The sequence below is a fragment of the Triturus cristatus genome, chromosome 3_2, assembly GCF_964204655.1.
Source record: "Triturus cristatus chromosome 3_2, aTriCri1.1, whole genome shotgun sequence".
In the NCBI taxonomy this organism is placed as follows: Eukaryota; Metazoa; Chordata; class Amphibia; order Caudata; family Salamandridae; genus Triturus; species Triturus cristatus.
Genome location: NC_140584.1, coordinates 1,056,090,166 through 1,056,113,996, shown reverse-complemented (window position 1 = coordinate 1,056,113,996; position 23,831 = coordinate 1,056,090,166). Strand labels below are relative to the sequence as shown.

The 23,831-nt window shown below is 45.7% G+C and overlaps 1 protein-coding gene across 1 annotated transcript in view; it reads right to left on the bottom strand.

Moving 5' to 3' along the window:
- The window catches only part of PHKG1 (phosphorylase kinase catalytic subunit gamma 1), a 276,125-nt gene that overhangs the window by 108,861 nt on the left and 143,433 nt on the right, over positions 1–23,831 (bottom strand). The window contains exon 5 of the mRNA XM_085649768.1: positions 7,911–7,976. Coding sequence (XP_085505894.1) covers positions 7,911–7,976 — 66 coding nt within the window. The remainder of the gene's footprint in view (positions 1–7,910; positions 7,977–23,831) is intronic.

The window sequence follows — 23,831 nt, the reverse complement described above, 5'->3', positions numbered from 1 at the left end:
CATGCACACCACTGCAAGAAGGTATCACCGACCCTGACAACCACGGACAACATCACCGCCCAAGAAGAACTTCTGGACAAAGACCGACCATCCCTGAGCCGCTGCCCAGATACAGAGACACTCGAGTTAGTAAGATATGCTGATCCCACCGTGCCATCCAAGGAAGGGTATAACTTGCGACGAAAGGAGAGAACTTCGGCTAAGCAGACCACAGGCTAAGTGGAAATTTCAGAGCGGTAGCCTAGTCACCTCAAAGGCCACCAGGAGAGAAACTGAGCGAAGTCTGTGGTTCTGCCCGCTACCGAGTCTCTTGAAGGTGATGGAAGCGCCCGACATGAAGATGATGGAAGCAACCGGACGTCCGAAGATCCACTACAAAAACCCAAAGACTGACCGAATGCACAGCTTAAAGACTATTGCACTTTTCATTACCCTTCTCTTTTGCCTTCTTCTCGTGGTCACCTTCTGGATCATGGAGGAGGGCACACCCGCTCATAAGATATTGCTGACCACCGTTCAACCTACCACCGCAAAAGAACACCATCTGATCTCACTTTCACCCCAACTCCGAGAAAGGCGTAAGGAGTTCTGGAATAACTCTTTTGTGCAGTTGCTCCACCAACACAATCTTGCTGCCAACGCCACTAATTGCTGGATCTGTGGATTGCTACCACATGCCACTGGACACTCTATCCCTTTCATCCCTTCACCTTTTTCTGTCCATGGTTCCTGCCTCGCCTGGCTAATCCTCCTGCAAGAAAGCTACAAGGACAATGCCACTTCCGGCAGAACCATGTCACACTTCTACCATGGGTTCTGGCTGAACAAAACTGGAAGAACTTCTGCCCTCTTCTGCCCTCTGAGATCGAACACTTCCTTTCACATGGACATCCCTGCCAAAGAACGAGTTGAAATGCAAGTGTTTAACAACCCAGCCAGACCCACCTTCTCTTACCTCCGGAAACGGACGGCCGCCACCCTAACAGTGGCCCTGTCCGTCATCAACATCACTGGATTTGTGTGCCTCGAAGGCCTGGGGGCACAGCTGGTGGGCCACAGCTCCTGCCTCATCACCCGAACATTGGACTCAGTTGACCCACCCTCCTTTGTTGCCTCCCCGAATATGTACTTCGTCTGTGGTACTAAGGCCTACACCTGGCTTCCGAAAGGTTGGGGAGGCACCTGCTACATCGCATTTGTCCTTCCTCCGACATATGTGGCTCCAGCAAACCATCACCGACAGAAGCGGGCCAAAGACATTGTGCAAGCCGACTCCGCCGGAGCACAGTTCATGGACGCAGTGAAAGGCCTCGTTCCTCTCTGGGGTCCAATGGCAAACAGCCGTGCCATCCGCCACTTAACCCAGGCAGTCGAAACGGCGATGAACATTACTGCTGGCGCCCTCGCCAACAACACCGCCGAGCTCCAGGCCGTCCGCTTAGTGGCCCTTCAGAACCGCCTCGTTCTAGATGTGGTTCTGGCTGATCGTGGAGGAGCATGCCGCATCATTGGGTCCAGCTGTTGTACCTACGTACCGGATAACTCACCCTCAGTCTACAAAGCAATTGAACACCTCCACAGACTGTCCGCAGAGGTCCATCAAGAGCAAGGAGAATGGTCACTGGGGAGTTGGTTTTGGGACGCTATTAAAAGTTGGGGATGGAGGCTGTTTTCATTTATCCTCATACCAATTGTGATACTATGTGGATGTTGCTTGGGGATTCAGTGTCTGCCACCTTTATGTTCGCTTTTTATGAACTGCATCTGCCCTAAGACTTTGGACTTTGAAACAGAGCGAATGAAAGCTCTGTATGAGGTGGAAGTTCGGAGTATTATGGGGATAGATCCGAACTAGGCAAACTGGCGAGATATGTTAAAAGGGAGGACTGTGGAAATTTAGCTTGCAAACTGAACATTATCTGCGCCATCTTGCCTCTCCCCAGCGCTACGCACAGCGAGCACACGGTAGGCATTTTGGGCACCCCACTCTCTTCCCCGCTCATTGTCAATCGCCAGCGCGTTCCCCTGACACTGCAAGCATCCCCCGCGTGCCGGCCACCCCCGCTCTCTCATACAGGCCGTAAACCCTCTCCTTCTGCGCGACCCTGCTACGGAACCACATCCGACCGACATCCCATACATGGTCATGCCCCTCTTTGATAAACCCCCTTCCTCTGCGCCCCATTGTCCGAACTGGTCCCAGGCCATCACCTAGCCCTGCGGATGCAGTTTATTGCCCCTACTGTAAGGGAAACACCCCACATCAAAGGGATTACAGTAGATCAAAGCCCCTACCCCCTGAGACCCGACCGGTCACACACACCCCCGGGAATTGGCGGAATACCCTGCTGCGCGAAAGCCATCTCCTACTGCGGGTGAGGTGGGAACTTCTACTGTAGCTATGTGTGGGTTCGGATCTGAGCCGGGGCTTCAGGGGATGTTCTCTCATGCATCAAGGGAATCTCAAGAATGTACTATGTGTAATAAAGCAATAAACCTGTGTATAAGAGACCAGGTCTCAGAGATGCAGTTAGAGCACCTCGTGACGATACCTTGCTGTCTGATCTGATGTGTTCTGCTCCGACGGAATAAAACTTTGTTTCCTGCCTTCCAGTCTCCGGCGCCTGCCTCTTTCATTGGTAAATTATCGAGTGGTATGAGAGGCGATTACCGCCGGGCAAATACTTGAAAGGTTATCGATTGAAACTGCCGCTACCATTTAACAACCTTTAAAAAACCAGCTCCACTGTAGTCAGGTGTCGCAGCACACCCGGATGGCACTCGGCTATCTGGGTGGGACCTCGATGATAAAGCATGTCACCAACTAGGTTGGTGAGTGAGGGGTCTTCTTAAGAAAGATTATTTCTTCACTTGCTCCATGTGCCAATATCCTATAGACAGTTCTCTGTCGTTTGGGAGTACTCCCTTATTTTGTTTGATACTATATTGATTAGGGGACTGGGAGTGACCCCCTCCAATGGTCACCCATTGTGAGAATCCCTTTCTCTCCATTTTTGTTTTGTATATACCTACTCCTCTATCCTCATCAGCATGACACCTGGGAGATCCCGCAATCCCAAGCAGGAAGATACCTGGGAAACCTCTGAGTCCTCTCCAATGGGAGAGTGCTTCATTCCATTAGGGGTCTACATCCGTTTTTGAAACCACTTTTGGATTACACATCAGCGTAGGATGGTGTAACTGGTCACACACACCCATCTGAATGACCTCAGTTTTGGAGGAGATATATACATTTTCTAGTCTTTTTAGGTTTTCTTAGAGGCGCCACTCCAGATCATCATTACTAGGTTGCAAAACAACAAGAAAAAAGTGGTTGTGAGTGATTTCTCCTGTGATTGTGTTCCCTTTCAATCACGTGAATGGCAGTATAATACTACTGCTGTCCGGGAGGTGGGTGCACTATACCATATTGCCAAATTCACTCTCTTGAAGAGGCACTTTATGGGTGTCCCATTAAGGCATCAGGAACTTGCACCTGGGAGACATATGGATTATATCTGAATGTTTCTAGGTCCTCAACACAAGCGTACTGCTCCCACCCCATTTTTCTTCTTTTTTTCCCCTGTTTTAAACTACACCATCTGTATTGCGTGACTTTTGCACATTCCACACGTTAGTAGTAAACTAGGCTTAATTCACTTTATTTCGGACGGTTAATACTGCATCTAGACATCATATTATTTTTAATGCTTTTTAAGTCATTGTACTGGTCCTGAAGAAGCCTGATTTAAGAGATACACAAGGCTGAAACAAGTCAACAATTCCTTTAAGAAGCCCAACCTATGGATAGATAAAAACACAGGACAGAGGCTACATGGTATATGGCATCAAGGATCAAAATAATATGGGTTCAGCACAATAGATTCCATTTTTGAACCAGGACCTAACACAGACACTGGTCTGAATGAACTTATATATACAAGAACGCTACATACTTACTGGAGTACTTAGTTGTGTAGGAGTACTTAGCTAAATATAATGGTTCAATCATTTTAATAATGTATTTGTATGATCATAAAATGAAAAGACAATTTAGTAACAATGTTGTATGTAAATGTTTATATATCTAGTAATGTCCACAATAATGCAGAACTTTGCTGAATATTTAGCATTTGATGAAAATAAAAATTCATACAATAGATTCTAATTGAGTGGAAAGATTGGATACATAAAGAAAAACCAGAAATATATATTAAGGGGAAAAATAAATGGTTCTGTTGAAAGGCCGATCCGCCTTCCTTTCCTCTTTTGGGAATTTACAGCAATAATTATTTTTAATTTATCCCTCTGGGAGTTCTTTGTTCTTCGTTTTATAGCCTTGGCAACTCTTATGCGCTGCGCCTAACGATGCTATTTTTCCAACTCTTTTCGTTGTTGCACCATGGCACTCTATCATATGCTACAGTGTTCATCAAGTCTGATGTGCTGGATTCAGATTCATTTGAGTTAAGACAAGTCATCAGACAATGGTCAACTTATCTCCATTACTCTTCCTAATCATGTTAGAACCTCTTATGAAAGTTTTAAAGGATGAGAAAATGTTTGAAGGAATAAAGATTGGCACCAAATCCTATTAACTGGCTGCCTATGTAGATTGTACTATTCTCTTTGTCTTAGAGATGGAATCCTCAATTCCAGCCACACTGCAGTTTATTAATGATTACCACCTTCCTTCAAGTTAGAAACGGAACATGAAGAAAATGCATGGCACACAAGCCACACTGTGATACAAATATGACTGGCGACGGGGAGAAATAGTCCACAAAGGTCCTCTAAAGTTTTAGGGTTATCACTAATGAAACAATTATAAACGTAACAAACTGTGTATCTATTATTAATGTGGTTATAACATTAGAGAAGATCTCAGATATTGATCGCCTAATTATCCTTCATTGGGGATGTGGGGGTTGCATTGAAAAAAATACATTTATCTTAACACCCATCATAATTATGCAATTAAAATGTTACAACTACTTAGCTTCTTTGTCAAATCTGTGGATTAGTTAAATAACTTCATGTGTTTGAATAGAAAGCAGTGAATTGTGTAAGTAAACTTTACATTAGATAGGGACAAATGTGGGCACCCAATAGCCAACTCTTTTGATTATCAGACTTCTTTTCTAGTGGCTAAAGGGAGCTAGTGTTTTTCAGCTGCTTCATTTGTTCCTATGGGCCAAAAGGCAAATAGGTGCGACTGGTTCTGTATTATCTAATTTGCTATTACCTATTTGGTAATCGCAAACTGGGGAATGCACAACCAAGGGTGAGAGGATGTGGTCCATCGGCTGCGCTGCCGCCTCTGGTGCAGGAAACCAGGGTTCGAGCCTCAAGGTCGCGTCCACATCCTGTGATTCTGGGCAAATCACTTAATCTCCCCGTGCCTGAATGTGTAATGTAAATACGGTGCTATGTAAATCGTCCAATACCTTCGGGTCGAGTTCGCGCTATATAAATATGCAACCAAAAAAAAGGGTGCATTTTTGTGCATTTTAAAAAATTTGCACATGGTTACCATCAACTTGAAGTTGATGGTAATTACCGTTTCCTAAAGGCACAGTTCGTATTTAGGAAAGGTTTCTTACATGTGCATTAGGGATTCGCAAATTGCGATTCCCTATTTGCATTCGCAATTTAGGTAATTGCTAAAAATTGCGATTACCTAAATTGCAAATGTAAAATGCTTTCACACATCTTGCCAAAAGAGATTAGTCACAAGGGGGCTGATTCACAGAACTAACTTAAGACAAAATCCTAAACTTACTACTTTTGGTATTCACAGAAGTTAGGACTTTGTCTTAAGTTTGTCTTAAGACAAACTTAAGACAGACTTAAGACAGACTTAAGACAGACTTAAGACAGACTTAAGACAGGCTTAAGACAAACTTAAGACAAACTTAAGACAGATTTAAGACAGACTTAAGACAGACTTAAGACAAACTTAAGACAGACTTAAGACAGACTTAAGACAAACTTAAGTCTGTCTTAAGTTTGTCTTAAGTCTGTCTCAAGTCTGTCTTAAGTTTGTCTTAAGTCTGTCTTAAGTCTGTCTTAAGTCTGTCTTAAGTTTGTCTTAAGACAAAATCCTAACTTCTGTGAATATCAAAAGTAGTAAGTTTAGGATTTTGTCTTAAGTTAGTTCTGTGAATCGGGCCCCAAGATGTGGAAAATCCTAGACCAAATATTTCAATGAAAAAACATGTACTATTATTTTTAAATTCTTTCCTCACATTTAAACATCCTCCTTAACAGTCCAATGTAGATTTTAATTCATAGAGCACCATGAAAAATTGAATATAACAATTGTTACTAATGACACTTGCAGGCACTCTAGGGACCAATGCAGATCCTTTCTTCAGATATTGGATGAATGCTCCAAAATCAGACATTTTTGAAAGAAGATTGAAAGAAAGCACAGCAATATTTCACGGTTAGTTTCACCTTAAATCCAGAATGGATGAGTTTAGGAGTATTCAAGGCACCCCTCCGGGATTTAACTTACAGGATGGACATTCAGTTTCACATTTTACTTGCAGTGGTGATTAAAACAATGTTGTTTTATTGGAAAAGGGAAACCAGGCTCTCACTCCATGCGTGATGTTCTTGGGTGTGCTACCCTGATCTGGTGTAAATCAGACACGATAGCTAACACATTAAAGGGGTCAAATATTCGGATAAATTCGGCCAAAATCCACAATATGCAAAAATCGCTGTATTCATACTTCATTGCTTTTCCTTTTAGTTAATCCAAATCTCAGGAAATAAATTTGATGGAAAAACTCCTTAAATGATTCCCAGACCTGTGTGATAGGGTGAAGCATGTATTTGAGGAATATGACTTTTGTGACTAGGATGGTGTTTTGTTCTTTCATCTTCCATCCTTGTTTTCCATTTGCTTTATTCTTGTTTCAATTACTACCTAAGGATACTCTGAAACCATGATCCTTAGCATGAAGGATAGCCCATTGGTATGAAACAGGTGGAAGCCCACCTCCTGAATCTATACAATCAAATCATTTTGACAACTGTAATTAAATGTGATTTTAAGTTAGATGTTATTTTGATAAGAAAGTATTCTGTCAAATCAGATTAAGATGTAGTTATATATATCCCCATCCTTGGCTACCTTTTTAATAACAATTATTGTAAAGCAGAGGAAATGAACAATTTTAATACTTGTAGGTAACCTTGACTGTCACTATGAAGTTTAATATTTCATTGACAAGGTGAAGATATCAAACAATTTTTCATGTATACCTCCTTCATGCTGCAATATTCATTGTCAGGATTGCCCTTTAAATTTTGTTTGGTATGCAGCATTGACTTTTGTTTATAAAAAAAAAAACCTGAAATAAAAAGAATTAAGAACTCCTGAATCCCAATAGTACAAATGCGTGCCAAACATGGAAGTTACCGGAGTCAGTTATGGAAAGTGCACTGAGAAATGTAATTTACAGTTAGAAGTGTTAAATTATTATATTTGAAGATATAGACTTCAAGAACTCACATACATCTCTCAGCCCTAAATTATATTTTAAGATTATTACACAATGTGAAATTTTTAAAGTTCAAAATGTACTTTCAAATTTGCACATCCTTTGAATCTGCTGATGCAAATGTACTATTTGTAGAGTTTGAGGATCTTAATCGTGGTAAATATGTATATATTTGTTTGTTTTCAGTCTGGTTTACTAGCCTTCTTTCTTACTGGCCCGCTGTAGCTCCTTCAACTCCGTCCTTCCCCTTCTAGTGGATCTCCTGGAAATGTTTTGTTGGGTTCCCCGCCCGTTAACACCAGATTGCTGATTGAAATCAGATGATCTTCTCTCTTTTAATATTTTTCATATATAGATGATGAACAGAATCAAGACAATTATATGGACCTCTCCTACCTGGTCTCCTTCTCGCTGAGAGTGACTTGTTCCGTGAGGTAGTCAAAGAGTTCACCTCTCTTCATTCTGTAGAAATATAGGGAGACAAGCGTTAGAGACACTTAACTTACTGAATGAGATGGCCCCAGAATCCACTAAGGCAGAGCCTGAGAGGGCATCGAGGCGTGGTGCTTAACACTTGAAGCTGGATATGAGTTTTGTAATTAACAGACACTTCAGAGATTACAGTACTCTTTCCTTGTCCATTTGCTCCGAGCAAGCAAGTCCAGATCCCAAAATCTGGGGACAGGATTGTACATTGCAGTCATATTCAAAACGTGCTCTCTAGTCTTTGAAAACATGCTTTGTATGCAAAGGCAGAAAGGCAGAAAAATGTCTCCTTAAAGGACACAAACCAAAGGGTGCGTCGTCACGCACCCAACTGTCACACTGCCTAATGGGAAATCATCCCTCAAGATAAACCATATTCAGTAAACCATATTTTCACTGTATTCATAGTAATCTTCCTCATGTCGTCAATGTTTCTGCATATAAATCATCATGGAGACAGCAGCATTGCCCTTGAGTTCTTTATTCAACAGTTTCAAATGCCTCCTGCTGCCCATCCAGGCTTTTCACAGTGGCACGCGAGGTCAACCATACTTCAGAATAGACTCATTTAATTACCCAATGCATTTCGAGCCAATCGGCTCTTTTTCAGGGGTCACTGCAACAAATAGAGACACAGCTTTAACTCACTATTCAGTGCCACCATGCTACGTGCGACACAGTGCCCACTAACCCAAAACCTCTGACCTAAGCAACCCACTATCCCTACCCACACTCATCATTAAACAACATTCAAATCACCAATCTTAAACTGCTTCCCCTTGTTAATACAGCCCCAAAAATGCATCTGTGTATAAAATAATGCTGATGCTAATCCCCAAATCCATTACAGAATTCCCCATTTGCTAATGCGCACCTCACTACCCTCTGTCAGTTTCCCCTGTGACCCCAATCACTCAACCCAATCTGCCTGCATCGTGACCCAATGTTGTTTAATGATGAGTGGGGGTAGGGATAGTGGGTTGTTTAGGTCAGAGGTTGTTTGTTGCAGTGATCCCTGAAGAAGAGCCGATTGGCTCGAAATGCATTGGGTAATTAAATGAGTCTATTCTGAAGTATGGTTGACCTCTCGTGCCACTGTGAAAAGCCTGGATGGGCAGCAGGAGGCATTTGAAACTGTTGAATAAAGAACTCAAGGGCAATGCTGCTGTCTCCATGATGATTTATATGCAGAAAGATTGACGACATGAGGAAGACTACTATGAAAACAGTGAAAATATGGTTTACTGAATATGCTTTACCTTGAGGGATGATTGCCCATTTGGCAGTGCGACAGTTGGGTGCGTGACGACGCACCCTTTGGTTTGTGTTTTAACATGAGCTGTGATTTGGGACGGTTCACAGACACTGTTCGCACGCATCACAAGGAAATTATCTTTGGATATTAATGATGAAACAATTATAAGGGAAGGAGTGCATTTTCATATTCACCTGTCAGATCCTTAAAGTACACAACATTTTATTTTTAGCGTTTGAAATTTCTGGAGAAGGTATTAGTATAGATGCTTCAAAAGCAAAAGTAGTCTTCTAGTGGCCTAATACACACTCAGTAAAAGAGGCCTAAGAGTTTATTGGATGTGCCAGCTTCTGCTGACAATTAACACAGAAAATTGCAATAATAATTCAACCCATCATAAAACTGACCATAAAAGGGATACAATAACACTGTAAGGAAGAACAGGAACAGGCATTCCAAAAGCTGACGGCTGCATTTACAATAGAGCCCATATTTTCACTATGGGGCATATTTGCAAGGGCTTATCACCACAAGGACGTCACTTTTTCCAACGTTTTGGTGTCGATAAGCTGTTTGTCTTATTTACAAGGCGGCGTTACGCCACTTAACGAGGCTTAAAGCCACCTTGTAAATAAGGCACTTTTTCACGCTGTACTCAGCGAGAAAGGGGAGGGCAATGGGTGTTGCAGTGGGCGTTCCACTGCAACACCAATTGCTTTTGACGCTGCCCCTTATTTACAAGGTTGGCGTAAATGGGGCAACGCCAAAAATAAGACCAGGGAAAAACTGGTCTTAACCTGGTGAAATGAGGAGTAATTATTAATTTCTCCTTGTTTATGCTGTTTCTATGTGCACTGCATTCTGCAGCACCCATAGAAAGAGCAAGTCACAACTAGTGATTGTTCATGTGCAGGAAGGCTTCCCTTCCTGCACATAACCAATCATTGAATAATGACGAGTTGCAAGTTCTAATTGTGTGCTGAACAAAGCAGCACACTTAGAAGTTACAAATCGCCATTAGTGATTGTTTATGTGCAGGAAAGGACATCTTCCTGCATATGAACAATTATTCCCTGCAACACAGCCAACCTTGTACTATGGTGCACAGGTGCCAGCGTTGGCGCTAGGCAGCTAGATTTAGCGCTAGCGCAAGAGGAAACGCAGGGGTGCGCCGCATTCTTGTGAATACGGCGCATCCCTGTGTTTTTAAACTGACGGAGCGCAGTGTTAGCAATTTTAAAGGTACACTACGCTCCACCAGTTTATTGTAAGTATGCCCCCATAATGTAATGTTATGGTTTGTAGGGGAAACAGATGCATTGGTATTTGCCATTGTAGCAGTATTGTCTGAATGGGAAGTTTAAACTCAAACCTTATATCTAGTAACGTATTTGTCCGGCAGTATTTCAGAAACAGAGAAGAGTAATATGATCTACGATAAAGACCTGCTGGCTATTAAAAAATGTTTTCCCATTGGAGACATTATTTGGAGGAGGCACATCACAGAATCACCATAGGGGTAGAACATAAAACGTACAGCGCCTCCCATCTATAAAATGTGCCAATGCGAGGCATGCTAGAGGGACATTATTCCTCTCTAAGTACAACTACCTAATCACCTATCAACTGGGAAACAGACATGGAAAGGCAGATTCTCTCTCATGACATAAACGAATCAAATGAAATGGTCACTTTTTGGGTAGCAGCGACATAGGCAAGCATATTGTTAGCTCCCAGATGCAGAGTTGTTGGCGTACAGTGCTGTAGCGAGGCAACCACATGGGACTGAGAACCAATTCCACCCTCCTTCTATAGATAAGTTGGGATCCAGAGGCCAACTAACAAAGCCCACCCCAGCATATGAATGATGTACGCTGCTTGGAGATGTTGTGCCAGAATGTCCTGAAGAGACCCGCGTAAATTGTGTGTAGGGTTGAAACATCAACATTGTTCATAGGGATTGTCTGCTATTCAATCAGTTGAAGACAGTAATCAGTGAATATACATCAAACTGTTGTTTTTATGGAACTCTGAGACATCCCGATTGTGTATATGTATCATTGTAAATGTTACACATCACTGCACCTTTGTGCACTGCGCCGTCTGCGCTATTTTTAATTGTATATAATACAATACACCTATTTGGAGAATAGATGGAGTAAGTTGGTCATATTGTTGGAAGAGAGTGTTATATGGACTGTAGTCCTACAGACCCATCTAATTTCTTCTCGTTTTTTTACGCTGGTTCTGGTTTCCGGCTAAAGGGTCAGGTGCTGTGTATTGTTATTCAGATACAACCAAGTCACCACCTATTTGGGGCTGTTAGGCCAAGAAGGGTTGTGGGTCATAACTCCTTTTCTACTGAAACCTACAAGGTAACATATAATCATGTACCTGATGCAGCCCCCATGCTGTCCATCCCCACAATCACACCCAGACCAAGATGACACAAACACTCAAATAGCATCCTCACAGCACATCAACCCAATCTCCCGTCATAGCCCACTACGTACCACACACCCTCAAACTGCAGAATAGATATTCCAGCTCGTGCTCATTAATGCTCAGTCAGCAATACTCCGCGTACCAGACATCGCAGACCTCATTGCCTATCACAAGCTTTGTGCCCTCTTCTAAACAGAAACCTAGTTCACCTCCTCATCCTAGAGGTCCGTTTACCTACAGCGTCCATCGCATGGACCATGCACATAAGAAGAAAGGAGGCTGTGCTGCCTTCCATAAATCATCCTTCTTCTGCACCAGGGACAAGAAAGTAACATTCACCTCCTTGGAGTTATTGACATGCGACGTCCCACTTCTGCACCTCATACTTCAACCTTTCATCTCATGTACAGGCCGATCTCCCGCTTCCCATACCTTCCACAAGGTGGAATGCTTTTATATTTTGTATGTATTATGCTCGTTAGCCTTTTATGAACGTCTTGGGAAATTATGCTTTTTGTCATCTATTAATTGTCCAGTCACTCGTGTATAGTTCATGTCTGGCATTAATATAGTCTCTTCGTGCCAAGTGCTGTCTGGATGGGCTGTCTGGGCTGTGGGGTGCGGCACAGCTTGGGCTGCACATAGAGCGGTGTCTGAGGCCATGAGTGGTTGGCGCTGCCTGGGTGTGGTATGTTACTTTGGTGGTTCATGGGTTGTATGTGTGATATGTCTGTTTGCATGTGTTGTGTGTATGCGAGGAGGGCTTGTCCATTTGGTGAAGCCTATCTTAGATTTCGTAATTGTGCAAGTCCTCAGTGTTGTCCTCATGCTTCCAAGGTGCAGGCTGGTGCATGTGTTGTGTACTTCTGGGATGCTGGATTGAGTATTGAATCTGCCAGTCTAATATTGTGACCAATAATGCACTGGGGCACAGTAAAGGGGCAGAATTGTCCGAGGAGTGCCCACACTTCGAAAAGGTGTGTTTAGAAACCAACGCTGTGTATTGACGTGTGACGGCACAACATTTTGACGTTACCCAAATAATGGGCAATTGTTGCAAAGCTTGATAGCTTGCATCACCTGAGCTCATATAGACAATTCAGGAATCAATATAATATACATAAAGGGGCTTGAGTCATAGCCCTTCGTCAGCTCTAGGCTTCTTTGTAATAGCTCCCTTCAGCCATTGGTTGCTATGTACTTTACGTTTAGGGTCACTGGCACTTTGCAGATGTTTACACTGTTCTCATCCACGTCTTGCATCGGTATGTTATGAAGAAAGTGGCCCCTCCCCACATACAGCTCTCCTTGAAACAAAAACTTGGATTCATCCACCACTTTATCTGCAGATGCCTCAAAATAACAATGGACAGAGGAGACTGGCTCCCTTGTGGGCTCCCCTGCTGCCCTGCTTTTGCCGCCTCCCTCGTGAGTGAGATCACCCTCTCTGTCTGAAGGTTTAACTGAGCTCCTGCATGCTCATTGTTGGGTTCTCTGCCTGATGTGACCTCCAACCACTGGTCCCATCTCCCTTCATGGGCTGCGCTTGTTGCTAGTGGGCATGGTGATTCCCAGTACCAGGGGGCTCTTCTGTTGTGGCTGAGCATGGGTCTGTCCTGCACAACCCTGTGTTGATGATCACCTTGTTCCACACTTAAATATCCTCACTCTACAACATGTTTTGATTGACGTGTACAGCAGATCAAGAGGTCTACCTTGTTGGCCCAAGAAGACATGAAAATCTGCTGTGGGCTTCGCTTGATGAGACGTGTGTGGCCTACACACAATCCTGTGTTCACTAAGGGTGGGTGGAATTTGCAAAAGTGCCTTTCGCAAAATATCGCGAAACAGCAAGAAATCTCCGCGATCACGTGAAATTTCGCGTGATCGCGGAGATTTTTGTGTGCTGATTAATGCGTTACTGAATTTGACCTTCAACTCGGGCACCTGTAAGACTTACAGATATAAATAAAGCAGGTGCCCGAGTTGAAGGTCAAATACAAGTGTTTCCTGTTGGGGTTTAATTTTTCTGACAGGAGCATCGTGCCAGAAATGAATCCTGCCCTGCCTGCATATTTATCCAAGAAGATGCCACCGTTTTGTGCAATACCTCAACTGGAGTACTTTCTACTGGCTAATCACTGCTACGCTACCTCGTTGGGTAAATGTATAGTGCTTTTCCTACACTACAGCTGCGTAAAGGGCCAGAAGAGTTGTCTACAGCAACCATGTGTGTCTGTAACGTTGCCACAGCGCCGACGGGCGCCGGAGTCCCTTGAGTGAGCTGTCCATCATAGTGGGGGAAAGGGCGGGAAGACGTTGCACTCCGCTGGTGTGTGGGCCGGTGCCAAACGGGCGGGGCTTCCATGCAGTTCACATGCCTCTTGTTTATAAAGGGCCAGAGACCGATCAGAGCAGCAGATGAAGAGACAGAACCTACTGGTGTCACGAACTACACGGGGATTGCGCTTGAGAAACTCATGGGTGCGAAGAGCTCCATCAAGGATTACAGCCAATTGTTGATGGTAGTAGATATGGGGAGAAAGCACACCTGCCTAGGCGACAATTTCCGTTCCCGAGCGGAACGGAAATTGTCGCCCAACCTTAGTGTTCACCACGTGTGTACTACTTTGTTAATACAAGAGATGAAAGGGAAACAACCTTTACAACGCAGTCATTACATCGCACTACCTTTAAAAAGCAGTCATTACATCGCAACATCCTTTACATCACATGTCATTAAAAACGCAGCCATCACATCGCATGTCACTACAACACGTCATTACAATGCATGTCACTACAACGCAGGCATTACATCGTAAGTCATTACAATGCATACCATTACAACGCATGGTACCCTTACACTATCCAACACTTACCCTACTGTTGCACTCACTGGAGTTAGAATAGTAATTTTTACCCCTACACTATCCAACACTTACACTCACTGGAGTTAGAATAGTAATTATTACCCCTATACTATCCAACACTTACCTTCTAAAATGCAATGTAATGGTATGCATTGTAATGGTATGCGTTGTAAAGCTATAATGCGATGAAATGGAATGCGTTGTAAAGGTAGTTTCTGAAAATGCGATGTAATGGCATGCGATGTAAAAGAATGCGTTGTAAAGGGTGTTGCGATGTAAAAACTGCGTTGTAAATGTATGCGTTGTAACATCATACATTCGAGATATTGATCTATCGCCCCCCAGGAGCCCCAGGCAATTTTATCAATTCCATATTCGAATCTGTATCACAATTAGCTTCCTCCACCTCCAACTTCCTTATACTAGGTGACCTGAATTTCCACTTCCTAGACCCCTTGGATCGAGTAGCCTCGGATATTAGACACGACTTAACATCTTTAAAGATACATCTAGTGAATAACGAGCCTACCCATGAGAAGGGCCATTTACTGGACCCTATCCTCACCAATATAGCAGCGGTGACCACCAACCTACCTGTGACCCTACCATGGACGGACCATTTTCTGGTCCCTTTTTCCTGGGAAACCCCCAAACCTACTCTCTTAACCCCTAAAACCCAGGTTACCGACCGACAATGGCGCAAATTGTCACCGGAGAAATGGGCTGTTTCTCTTGCAGACTCCATTCCCGAGCTCTCCTTTGACCCCAACACGGCTGACAAACAATTTTGTGATTGGATCACCTCGTCCCTTGATACGATGCTTCCAAAAACCACCACCCTTGTACAGCCCAAGAGAATTTCCCCCGCTCTATGGTATACTCCAGAGCTTAAAGCTCTGCGCCAAGAGTGCAAAAAAACCGAACGCGCTTGGAGACGTGAAAAATCAGGAACCAATAAAAACACCTACTCTACCTCTCTTCTAAGCTACAAAATCGCTATTCGCAAAACCAAAAGCGCGTTTTATCAGAAGAGATTAGAAAAAGCGGGATGCTCCAGTAAGGAAGCATACGCCATCCTTAAAGAGCTCTCAAAACCCCCAGAACAAGGACTGGGACCTCCCTCCGACCCTAAAGCAGACCAGGAGAAATGCCAAAAATTGGCTAATTTCTTCCATGACAAAATCCGACTTATTCTGGACTCAATTCCTCCCTCGAGCCCAGGGGAAGAAATTGTTTCCCAATACACGACATCGTCCACTTGTCTGTCCACATGGGGCCAGGTCACAATAGACGAAGTGAGAAATACGTTCAACTCCATGAAGAGCGGCTCCCCTAGGGACCCTGCTCCTCTTCGGATCCTTAAGGAGGTAGCCCCCACTATCATCCCCTCCCTTACTCACTTGATTAATACCTCACTCCAACAAGGAGTCGTACCCTCGAGCTGGAAGAAAGCTGTGGTAAAAGCCCTACTGAAGAAACCTTCTCTCGATCCTGAGAACCTGGCGAACTACAGGCCCATTTCCCTACTCCCAGGAGTCAGCAAGATCGCGGAAAAATTAGTCAACAGGAAACTCTCGCAGTTTCTAGAGGCCAATAACAAACTAAAAAGTTCCCAGACGGGCTTCCGACCAGGGCAGGGCACGGACATCGCCCTCCTGGCAGCGGTAGAGGAGGCCAGAGCGCTACTGGATGGGGGAGGATCAGTGGCAGTGATCCTCCTCGACCTTAGCGCGGCGTTCGATACCGTCGACCATCAACTCCTTATCGAAAGATTGGCAAGAGTTGGAGTAGAAGGTACAGCCCTATCCTGGCTGTCATCTTTCCTGGCCCAACGGTCCTATCAGATTTGGGAGAAGAACGCCCGCTCCTCCGAAATTCCCCTCCAATGTGGTGTGCCTCAGGGCTCTTCCCTGAGCCCCACATTATTTAATATCTATATGTCCACATTGGAGGAGGTTATCACCCCATTCGGAGTGAGCGTCGTCAGCTATGCTGACGACACACAATTAGTGGTGTCTTTGTCCCATCCCAAACAACAGAAAGCTGATCTCTTTAACTGTCTTACGCAGGTTCATCGTTGGATGAATAGATCAGCCCTAAAACTAAACGGGACAAAAACGGAGGTCCTTATACTTGGCCCGAAAGGAACCTCACTCCCCCTGGATAGCTGGCCAGCCTGTCTAGGTCCTCTCCCTGACCCAAAAAAAGAGGTGAAAAGCTTGGGAGTATGGATCGACTCCGATCTCTCATTTATTCCGCAAGCAAAGAAGGTAGCAGGGACCTGTTTCAGTCTTATAAAATCTTTGAGGAAAGTCCTGCCCCTTCTTCCCCCTAAACCCCAAAAACTGCTAATCCAAGGTCTCATAATATCGAGACTAGATTACAGTAATGTGATTTATCTGGGCGCTCCCGAAGCGACCCTTAATAAATTGCAGAGAATTCAGAACACTGCTGCCCGGATCATCACAAACACCCCGGCCAGATCATCTGCTAAACCCGCTCTCAAACTCCTCCATTGGCTCCCCATAAGGGAGAGAGTCAAATTTAAGGCCTTGTGCCTGGTCCACAAAACGTTGCATAACCAAGGCCCTCCAATCCTCAGCAATTTTGTTACCCCTTACACTACCACTAGATCCCTCCGTTCTAACGCAGAAAACCTCATCAATACCCCGAGATTCAGGAAAGCCCGATCAGGAGGAAGACGCTTCTCGGTACAAGCTGCCCGTCTTTGGAATTCACTCCCCCATGACTTACGTCTTGAACCACAATATCTGCGCTTCAGGAAGCTGCTAAAAACACATCTCTTTCCCTAGCTTCCATGCCCCCCCCCTGTTTTGATTTCCCACCCTTCCTCTTTTTTGCTCTTAGCTCCCGGGCCTCAGATTTGTTGAATCAGGGTTTTTAGCGCTGGGATACCTCCGGGTGACTATGCGCTTTATAAAAATAAATAATAATAATAATAATAATAATAATAAAAGCTTCTGCAGGTGGACTGAAACATCCGCACTAGACATGGTGACCAGTGGATGTGGGAAGATCAGAGGTCAAAAGTGGGCATGGTTGCTGATCAAATCTTCCTTCTCACTGAACCTGATCTCTGCTCTCTCAGCTGGCAGTGCAGAAGACTTCCGTGCTTAATTTGAACCAGTGGTTTCAGGTGGCGCCCACTAGCACTCATGTTTTGGGGCCAGCACTTATCAGACTTTCATTCAGAACAAGAGGGAGAAAAACACAAATGGGGGAAAGAAAGAGGAAGATGAACATTGAAAAGCAGTGACAAAGGGAGGAGCCAGGGATGATAAAGAACCTGCAAGAGTGAGATAAAGGGGCAGGGAGTGTATGGTGGTGGATGAAAGAGGCCTGAGACTACGCAGCCTAGATATTCCAAGCACGGCGGGGTTCTGCGCAAAACTTTGTGCCCCTGCACTATTTTACAAACTAAGCACTGCGGATGCTGCCGCCAGCAGCCCCCTCCTGCTCGCCTTCTCTGCAGATGCACTTAACTGGAGCCCATTGTAGGAAGGTGGATATCTGACTATGGTTACCCCCAACTTTTTGCCTAGTGTCTAGCTGGTTTTTCGACTTAGTTGGCCTGAGATCCTGCCATTCAGGGTCTCAGGCTGTCTGCTCTCTCTGTAAAATGGACTCCATGTACCCTAGGTACATACCCAATTGGTAAGGATCACCTTATTGGACCCTGTATAGTGTACCCTAGGTACCCAGGGCATAGGTGTACCCTAGGCCTCCCAGGGGCTGCAGCATGTATTATGCCACCCCTGGTCTGGCCTTCCAATCAGAGACAACTGGCTGATCACTCAGCTGGGGCAAGGTCGTGTAATCACCCCTTGCTTAGGTGTAGTATTCCTATACCTACCTTATATATAGACACATGTGTACCTATCAGTCACTCCTATGGCAGGCCTTAACAATCCTGGAGGCAGAGTGCTTGGTAACATGTGAGATGGTGCTCTAGCATGAGCTGAGCCTGTCTGCAGCTTTCGGAACCATGTCCTTATAGCTGTTCTATGATATAGCCTACCATATACTCTTAAAGTGCCTTATAATCTTAAACGGTTATGGTAACTATGGTTGGGCTGTATCAAAACATGTCGTGTAAGGTGTCTAACACTTTGGAATAATACCCCCATACCATTTCTGGTGATGAGGATATTATTCCCCCCTTCTAGAGGGAGAGACATGTTAAAATCCTACTTTGCTGTGTAACCTCTGACCAAAGCCTCAGCATCACAAAATGGATGCTGCTGCCACAGACACAAGTCTGACCTCCTGCTGCTGGGAGTGATCCCAGCCAGGGAGGCCTGGACAATAGGTTTCCTGCTTGGGGAGGTGCTAGCACCTCCCCAGACAGCCTTTAGTGTATTGGGGCAGGGTGGGCTGAAAGGAATGAGACATGCCTGGGGCACACAAGGTGTTCCTTGCATAGTCCAGTTCAAACCGGCGCTGGGGCACTCCAGCCCCAGCTCTGGCGCGAAACTGGACAAAGGGAAGTGGGTGTAACCACCCCCTCCCAGGTCCCACCCATAAGGCGTGACCTAGCAGGTATCCCAGCCCCCCAGATTAGTATAAGAGTGGGAGTTGGGCCTCAAGACTTTAGATTATCCTGAACCTGCAAAACTGAACAGAAACTCTGGACCTTCGACATTCGACGAAAGAAGAAGACTGAAGAATCTCCCTTGCAGCCAAGGAGTGGCTACCCTGTGCAAACAGGCACCATCAAGTGACTACCCTTTGCTTTGTGAAACGTTCGACGAGGAACCGACTGCAGAGCCCGACCAGAGCCTTGATTTCCAGACTTCTCCGACCCTCATCCACATCTGCAGCAGAGCTGAGATCCGTGGAGGCGACGAGCGACATGGGACCGGCTACCTGGGAAAAGTGGTTAGTAACTTACAGCGCAGCTTCTGAGGTACCCTCGAAGTTGTGCACCGGGGATTGAGAAGCCCCAACCCCAAGCACCATCTGCACCGAAGACCAGCCCCCCACACTCCACGAGTCCTGCGTGGGGCCCTTCAGCATTTTCCTGCTTGCCGCGTCTGTCCGGTTGCTTGCCTGCTGGCTAGTGGCCTCTGTGACGACGCTCCCTGAAATCTTCTGCGCTGGTTTGGCTCCTCCAGACTGGCTCCCGCTTCTCTGCAAAGAAGAAGCACCCCAGACCTTCCTGGTCTGCACCAGAAGCAAGTCCCTTGTTCTTCGTGGGTTCCGCTTGCCAAGGCTTGGTGAGTCCTAGTCCAACTTCGACGCCGCCGACAGCAAGAGCCTTCGTGGGACAGCTCGCCTCCTGGTCCTGGTCGTCCTCGACGCTTCCTGGTCCTCCTGGCTGCAGCGACAAGCTTCACCTTCCCCTGCAACTCTTCACGACATCGCCTGGTTCCTTCCTGGTTCCACGTGGTCACTGGCTAGTGACCTTGACTCTGTCCCCTCTGCTTGCAGGTTTCTTCTCTTCTTGATCCCAGGCTTGGGATCCACCGGACACTCTCTCCTGACTGCCTGTCAGCATCTTTCTTCAGGCATCCATAGGAGTCGACGACGAAAACGACGCATCTTCACCCCTATGCACCCGCAGCCTGTGGGCTAGGTAACTGGGGTACTCCGGTGCTCATCAGGATAGTGACTATCCTAGTGTCTAGTTTTCAAGTCTCAACTTCCTAGCTACTCCGGAAGTGTCCTAAATCTATCTATTTCTAAACTGTAACATTGCTATTGACTTTTACGCATTACGCGTGAGTGTTTCCACTCTGCACACGAATCCCGTGGGCCTCCCACTTCCTAACTAACGCTAGTGTAGTGTAGCCCCAGCGATTCCCTAGGCCTAGGCCTAATCTATTTCCGTGACAGTGGTTCTTATACCACTTCTTTAGTATATGGTTTGCGTGGCCCCTAGGGCCTAACTGTATTACTTACCTGTGTGACTTACTGTATGCATTAATAAGACTGTGTTGTACTTACCTCTAAACTCATAAAGAGTGCTGAGGGTTTGCTTAGAATAAATACACTTTATTTTATATATATATCTGTTGTGGTGTCCTTTCATTTGGTATTCAAGGGATTATATATGGTATCACAGCTGGCTTCACATGCCATTCAGAGTTTAGCCTAAGACTGCTCTTGTCCATGCTACCACTAGGATAGCTGGTCTATAAGGTTGACTTTACAACCAATCACCATAAGGGTATTTGGACTGATATAAGGTGTACACTATAACTAGTGACATCATACATCAGGCCAACTTCTCACATTGGTGAGCAGCGGTTGGGATCTGAGCTTGCTGTTGTAATACCATTGTAATCTTGAGATACTAAATTGAAAGATCACACAGATATTGTCTAGGTACATATAACATAGTTTATAATACTTAAGTCCTACTGGACTTAGTGGTTGTAGGTTGAAGGGAGTAACACACCCTGACTACAACTACTAGAGAGGTTTAGTAGAAACAACTAGTGTAGGTAGGTGCACACACCACACCCTCACTAGATCATGCCTCTGGGAGGAGATCAAGTAGATGCTCTCTCAGGAGGGGCAGGTCTGCAGAAGACCCCCTCTAGGTATGATACCTTAACATTCCAGGAGATGAGACAATTGTGTACCTCCAGAGGAATAAAACAGGGTGCAAACCCTACCCTTAGACAGCTAGTGGAGCTTCTGGAGGCCTATGATGCTGAAAGAGCTGCCAGGGATGGTGCCATAGCTGTAGATAAGGGTCTACCCACCACAGATGAGTCAGATGGGACTTCAGAGGAAGAGGTAGACAGCCAGGGCCAAGTAGGAAGACTTAGCCAGGCTAACCTAAGTTTACATGGGAGTTTGCATGGGGTCCCCCCATACAGACCCCCAAGTAGGCTTTCACAGAGAAGCAGGAGGGACAGATCCCCTTCAAGGGAATCCATCCACTCCCATGTTTCTAGCATCTCTAATGCTTCCTCTCACAGGGGAATGACTTCACCTGAGAGAAAGGAGCATAAAGCCAGAATGAGGGAAGCTAATCTGAGGATTCAGAGGGAAGAAATTGCCCTTGCCAAAGAGAAGCTTGCTCTGGCTAGAGAGCAAAAATTGTGTGGGTCAGAACCCACTGGTGGCAGCAACATTCCTAGAGATAGGGATAGGTCTTATGACCATAGAAACCTAAGCAAGATAGTCCCCCCATATCAGAATGGGGATGACATCCACAAATGGATGACTGCTTTGGAGAGGGCCTGCAAAGTACAGCAGGTACCCCAAAGTCAGTGGGCAGCTATCTTGTGGCTCTCCTTTTCTGACAAAGGTAGAGACAAGCTCCTCACAGTCAGTGATGAGGATGCAAACAATTACAAAGTCCTGAAGAGTGCTCTGATAGATGGGTTTGGCTTAACCACTGAGCAATATAGGTTGTTGTTCAGAGACACCCAGAAGACACAGACACAGGACTGGTCTGATTTTGTGGATTGTGCCACTAAGGCTTTGGAAGGTTGGTTAACTGGCAGCAAGGTGCAGGACTATACAGGATTGTACAACTTGATTATGAGGGAGCAGATCCTTAGTAATTGTCAGAACCAGCTTCTCCATCAACACCTGGTAGACTCAGATTTGACCTCTCCCCAAGAATTGGGAAAGAGGGCAGATAAATGGGTCAGGACCAGGATTAGGCCTAAAAATCAGGGTGGTGACCAAAAGAAAGATACCACCAAGCCTCAAGAGAAGGGTGGGGATAAAGCAAAAGAGAAATCTTCCTCAGGGCCCCAAAACTCCACACAGGGTGGTGGGTCCCAAGCTCCCTCCTCTACCACAGTTAAAAAGCCTTACTGCCATGTGTGTAAAACACCTGGGCATTGGAAAACTGACAGCAGTTGTCCACAGGCTAAAAACAAAACTGTTCCTCCAACTACTCCTGTCACACCACCTATTACTGTCAGCAGTAATCCCCCAGGTGGTGGGAGTGCCCCCAAAAATTTGGTTGGGTTTTCTTGGGGAACACAGGGGGATCCTGGCTTAGCCAATTCCCCTACAGCAGCTACTCTTGTCTGTGATGGTGGCATGGGGTTTGCCAACTTCACTGCCTGTCCCAACACTTTGGGTAGGTACAGACAGGAACCCTACATCAATGGTAGAAAAGCTGAGGCCTACAGAGACACTGGAGCTAGCATCACTATGGTGGCCCATAGGCTAGTTCCCTCTGAGCAGCTTTTGCCTGGTTTCTCATACCAGGTAACTAACATTGATGGCAAACAGAACAGTCATCCCATGGCAGAGGTATGTCTCAGCTGGGAAGGTGTCACTGGCCCTAAAAGGGTGGCAGTGTCTCCAACCTTGCCTGTGGACTGCTTGCTGGGGAATGACTTAGAACTCTCAGCTTGGGCTGGAGTTGAACAGGACACCCATTCTAAAATGGTAGGCCTTTCCAAAAAGGGTAGTGGGGTTGTGCCAGTCACAACCCCTGTCCAAGTAGCTTTCCTCCCTGAAAAGGTTGGAAGGGCAGTGGTAGCCACAGCCCAGGCACAGACAGACTTCCCTGTAGAAATTGGCAGAGCTGTGTCAGTCACAGCTCAAACACAAACTGAGTGCCTTCCTGAAAAGGTTGGCCAGGCTGTAATGGTCTCAGCCCACACTCAGACTGATATAGGTGTAGTGAAGCCTGAAACTATGGATCACTCCACACAAACAGAGAGTAGTGGGGAGGAAGAAAAGTCTCCCTCTCCCCAGACATTAGGAAAAGGTCAGCCTCCTCAGGGATCTGACCTCACCCCTTGTGAAGGAACTGCCCCAGAGGTAGCCAGGCCTGGCCTGGCAGAGCCTCTGATGGCAGTGGCCCCTTTCAAGGTGGGACCCAGTCTGGTGCAGGTAGCCTGCCTCTCTCTACCCTGCCTCAGTCAGCCCAGGGCTGCAGAGGTCAGGGAGGCCAGTGGACCCCAAGAGGGCCCCTGTCCACAAGAACCCCCCCTTCAAAAGAATGAGGATTGCCTGGTTAGTTGCCCTAGCCAGGTGATGGGTAAAAACATTCCTGAGGGATCCCCTTCACAGGTAGTTAGGGACCTCCCCCAGAGGGATTCTGTTGGGCACAGGCAAACATGGGACCTTAGGGCCCCAAACCTGACCTGTCCCCCCAGTAAGCCCACAAAAGGGACCCAGCCTCCAGCTTTAGGTAGCCAGAGGCTGACCCTGAGAGCACAGTGCAACTCAGTTAGAGAAAGAAAGGCATCCATGGTGGAGGATGATTGGAGGAAGCTGAGGCCTCACTTTGGGGACACTCACTTCAGTACTCCATCT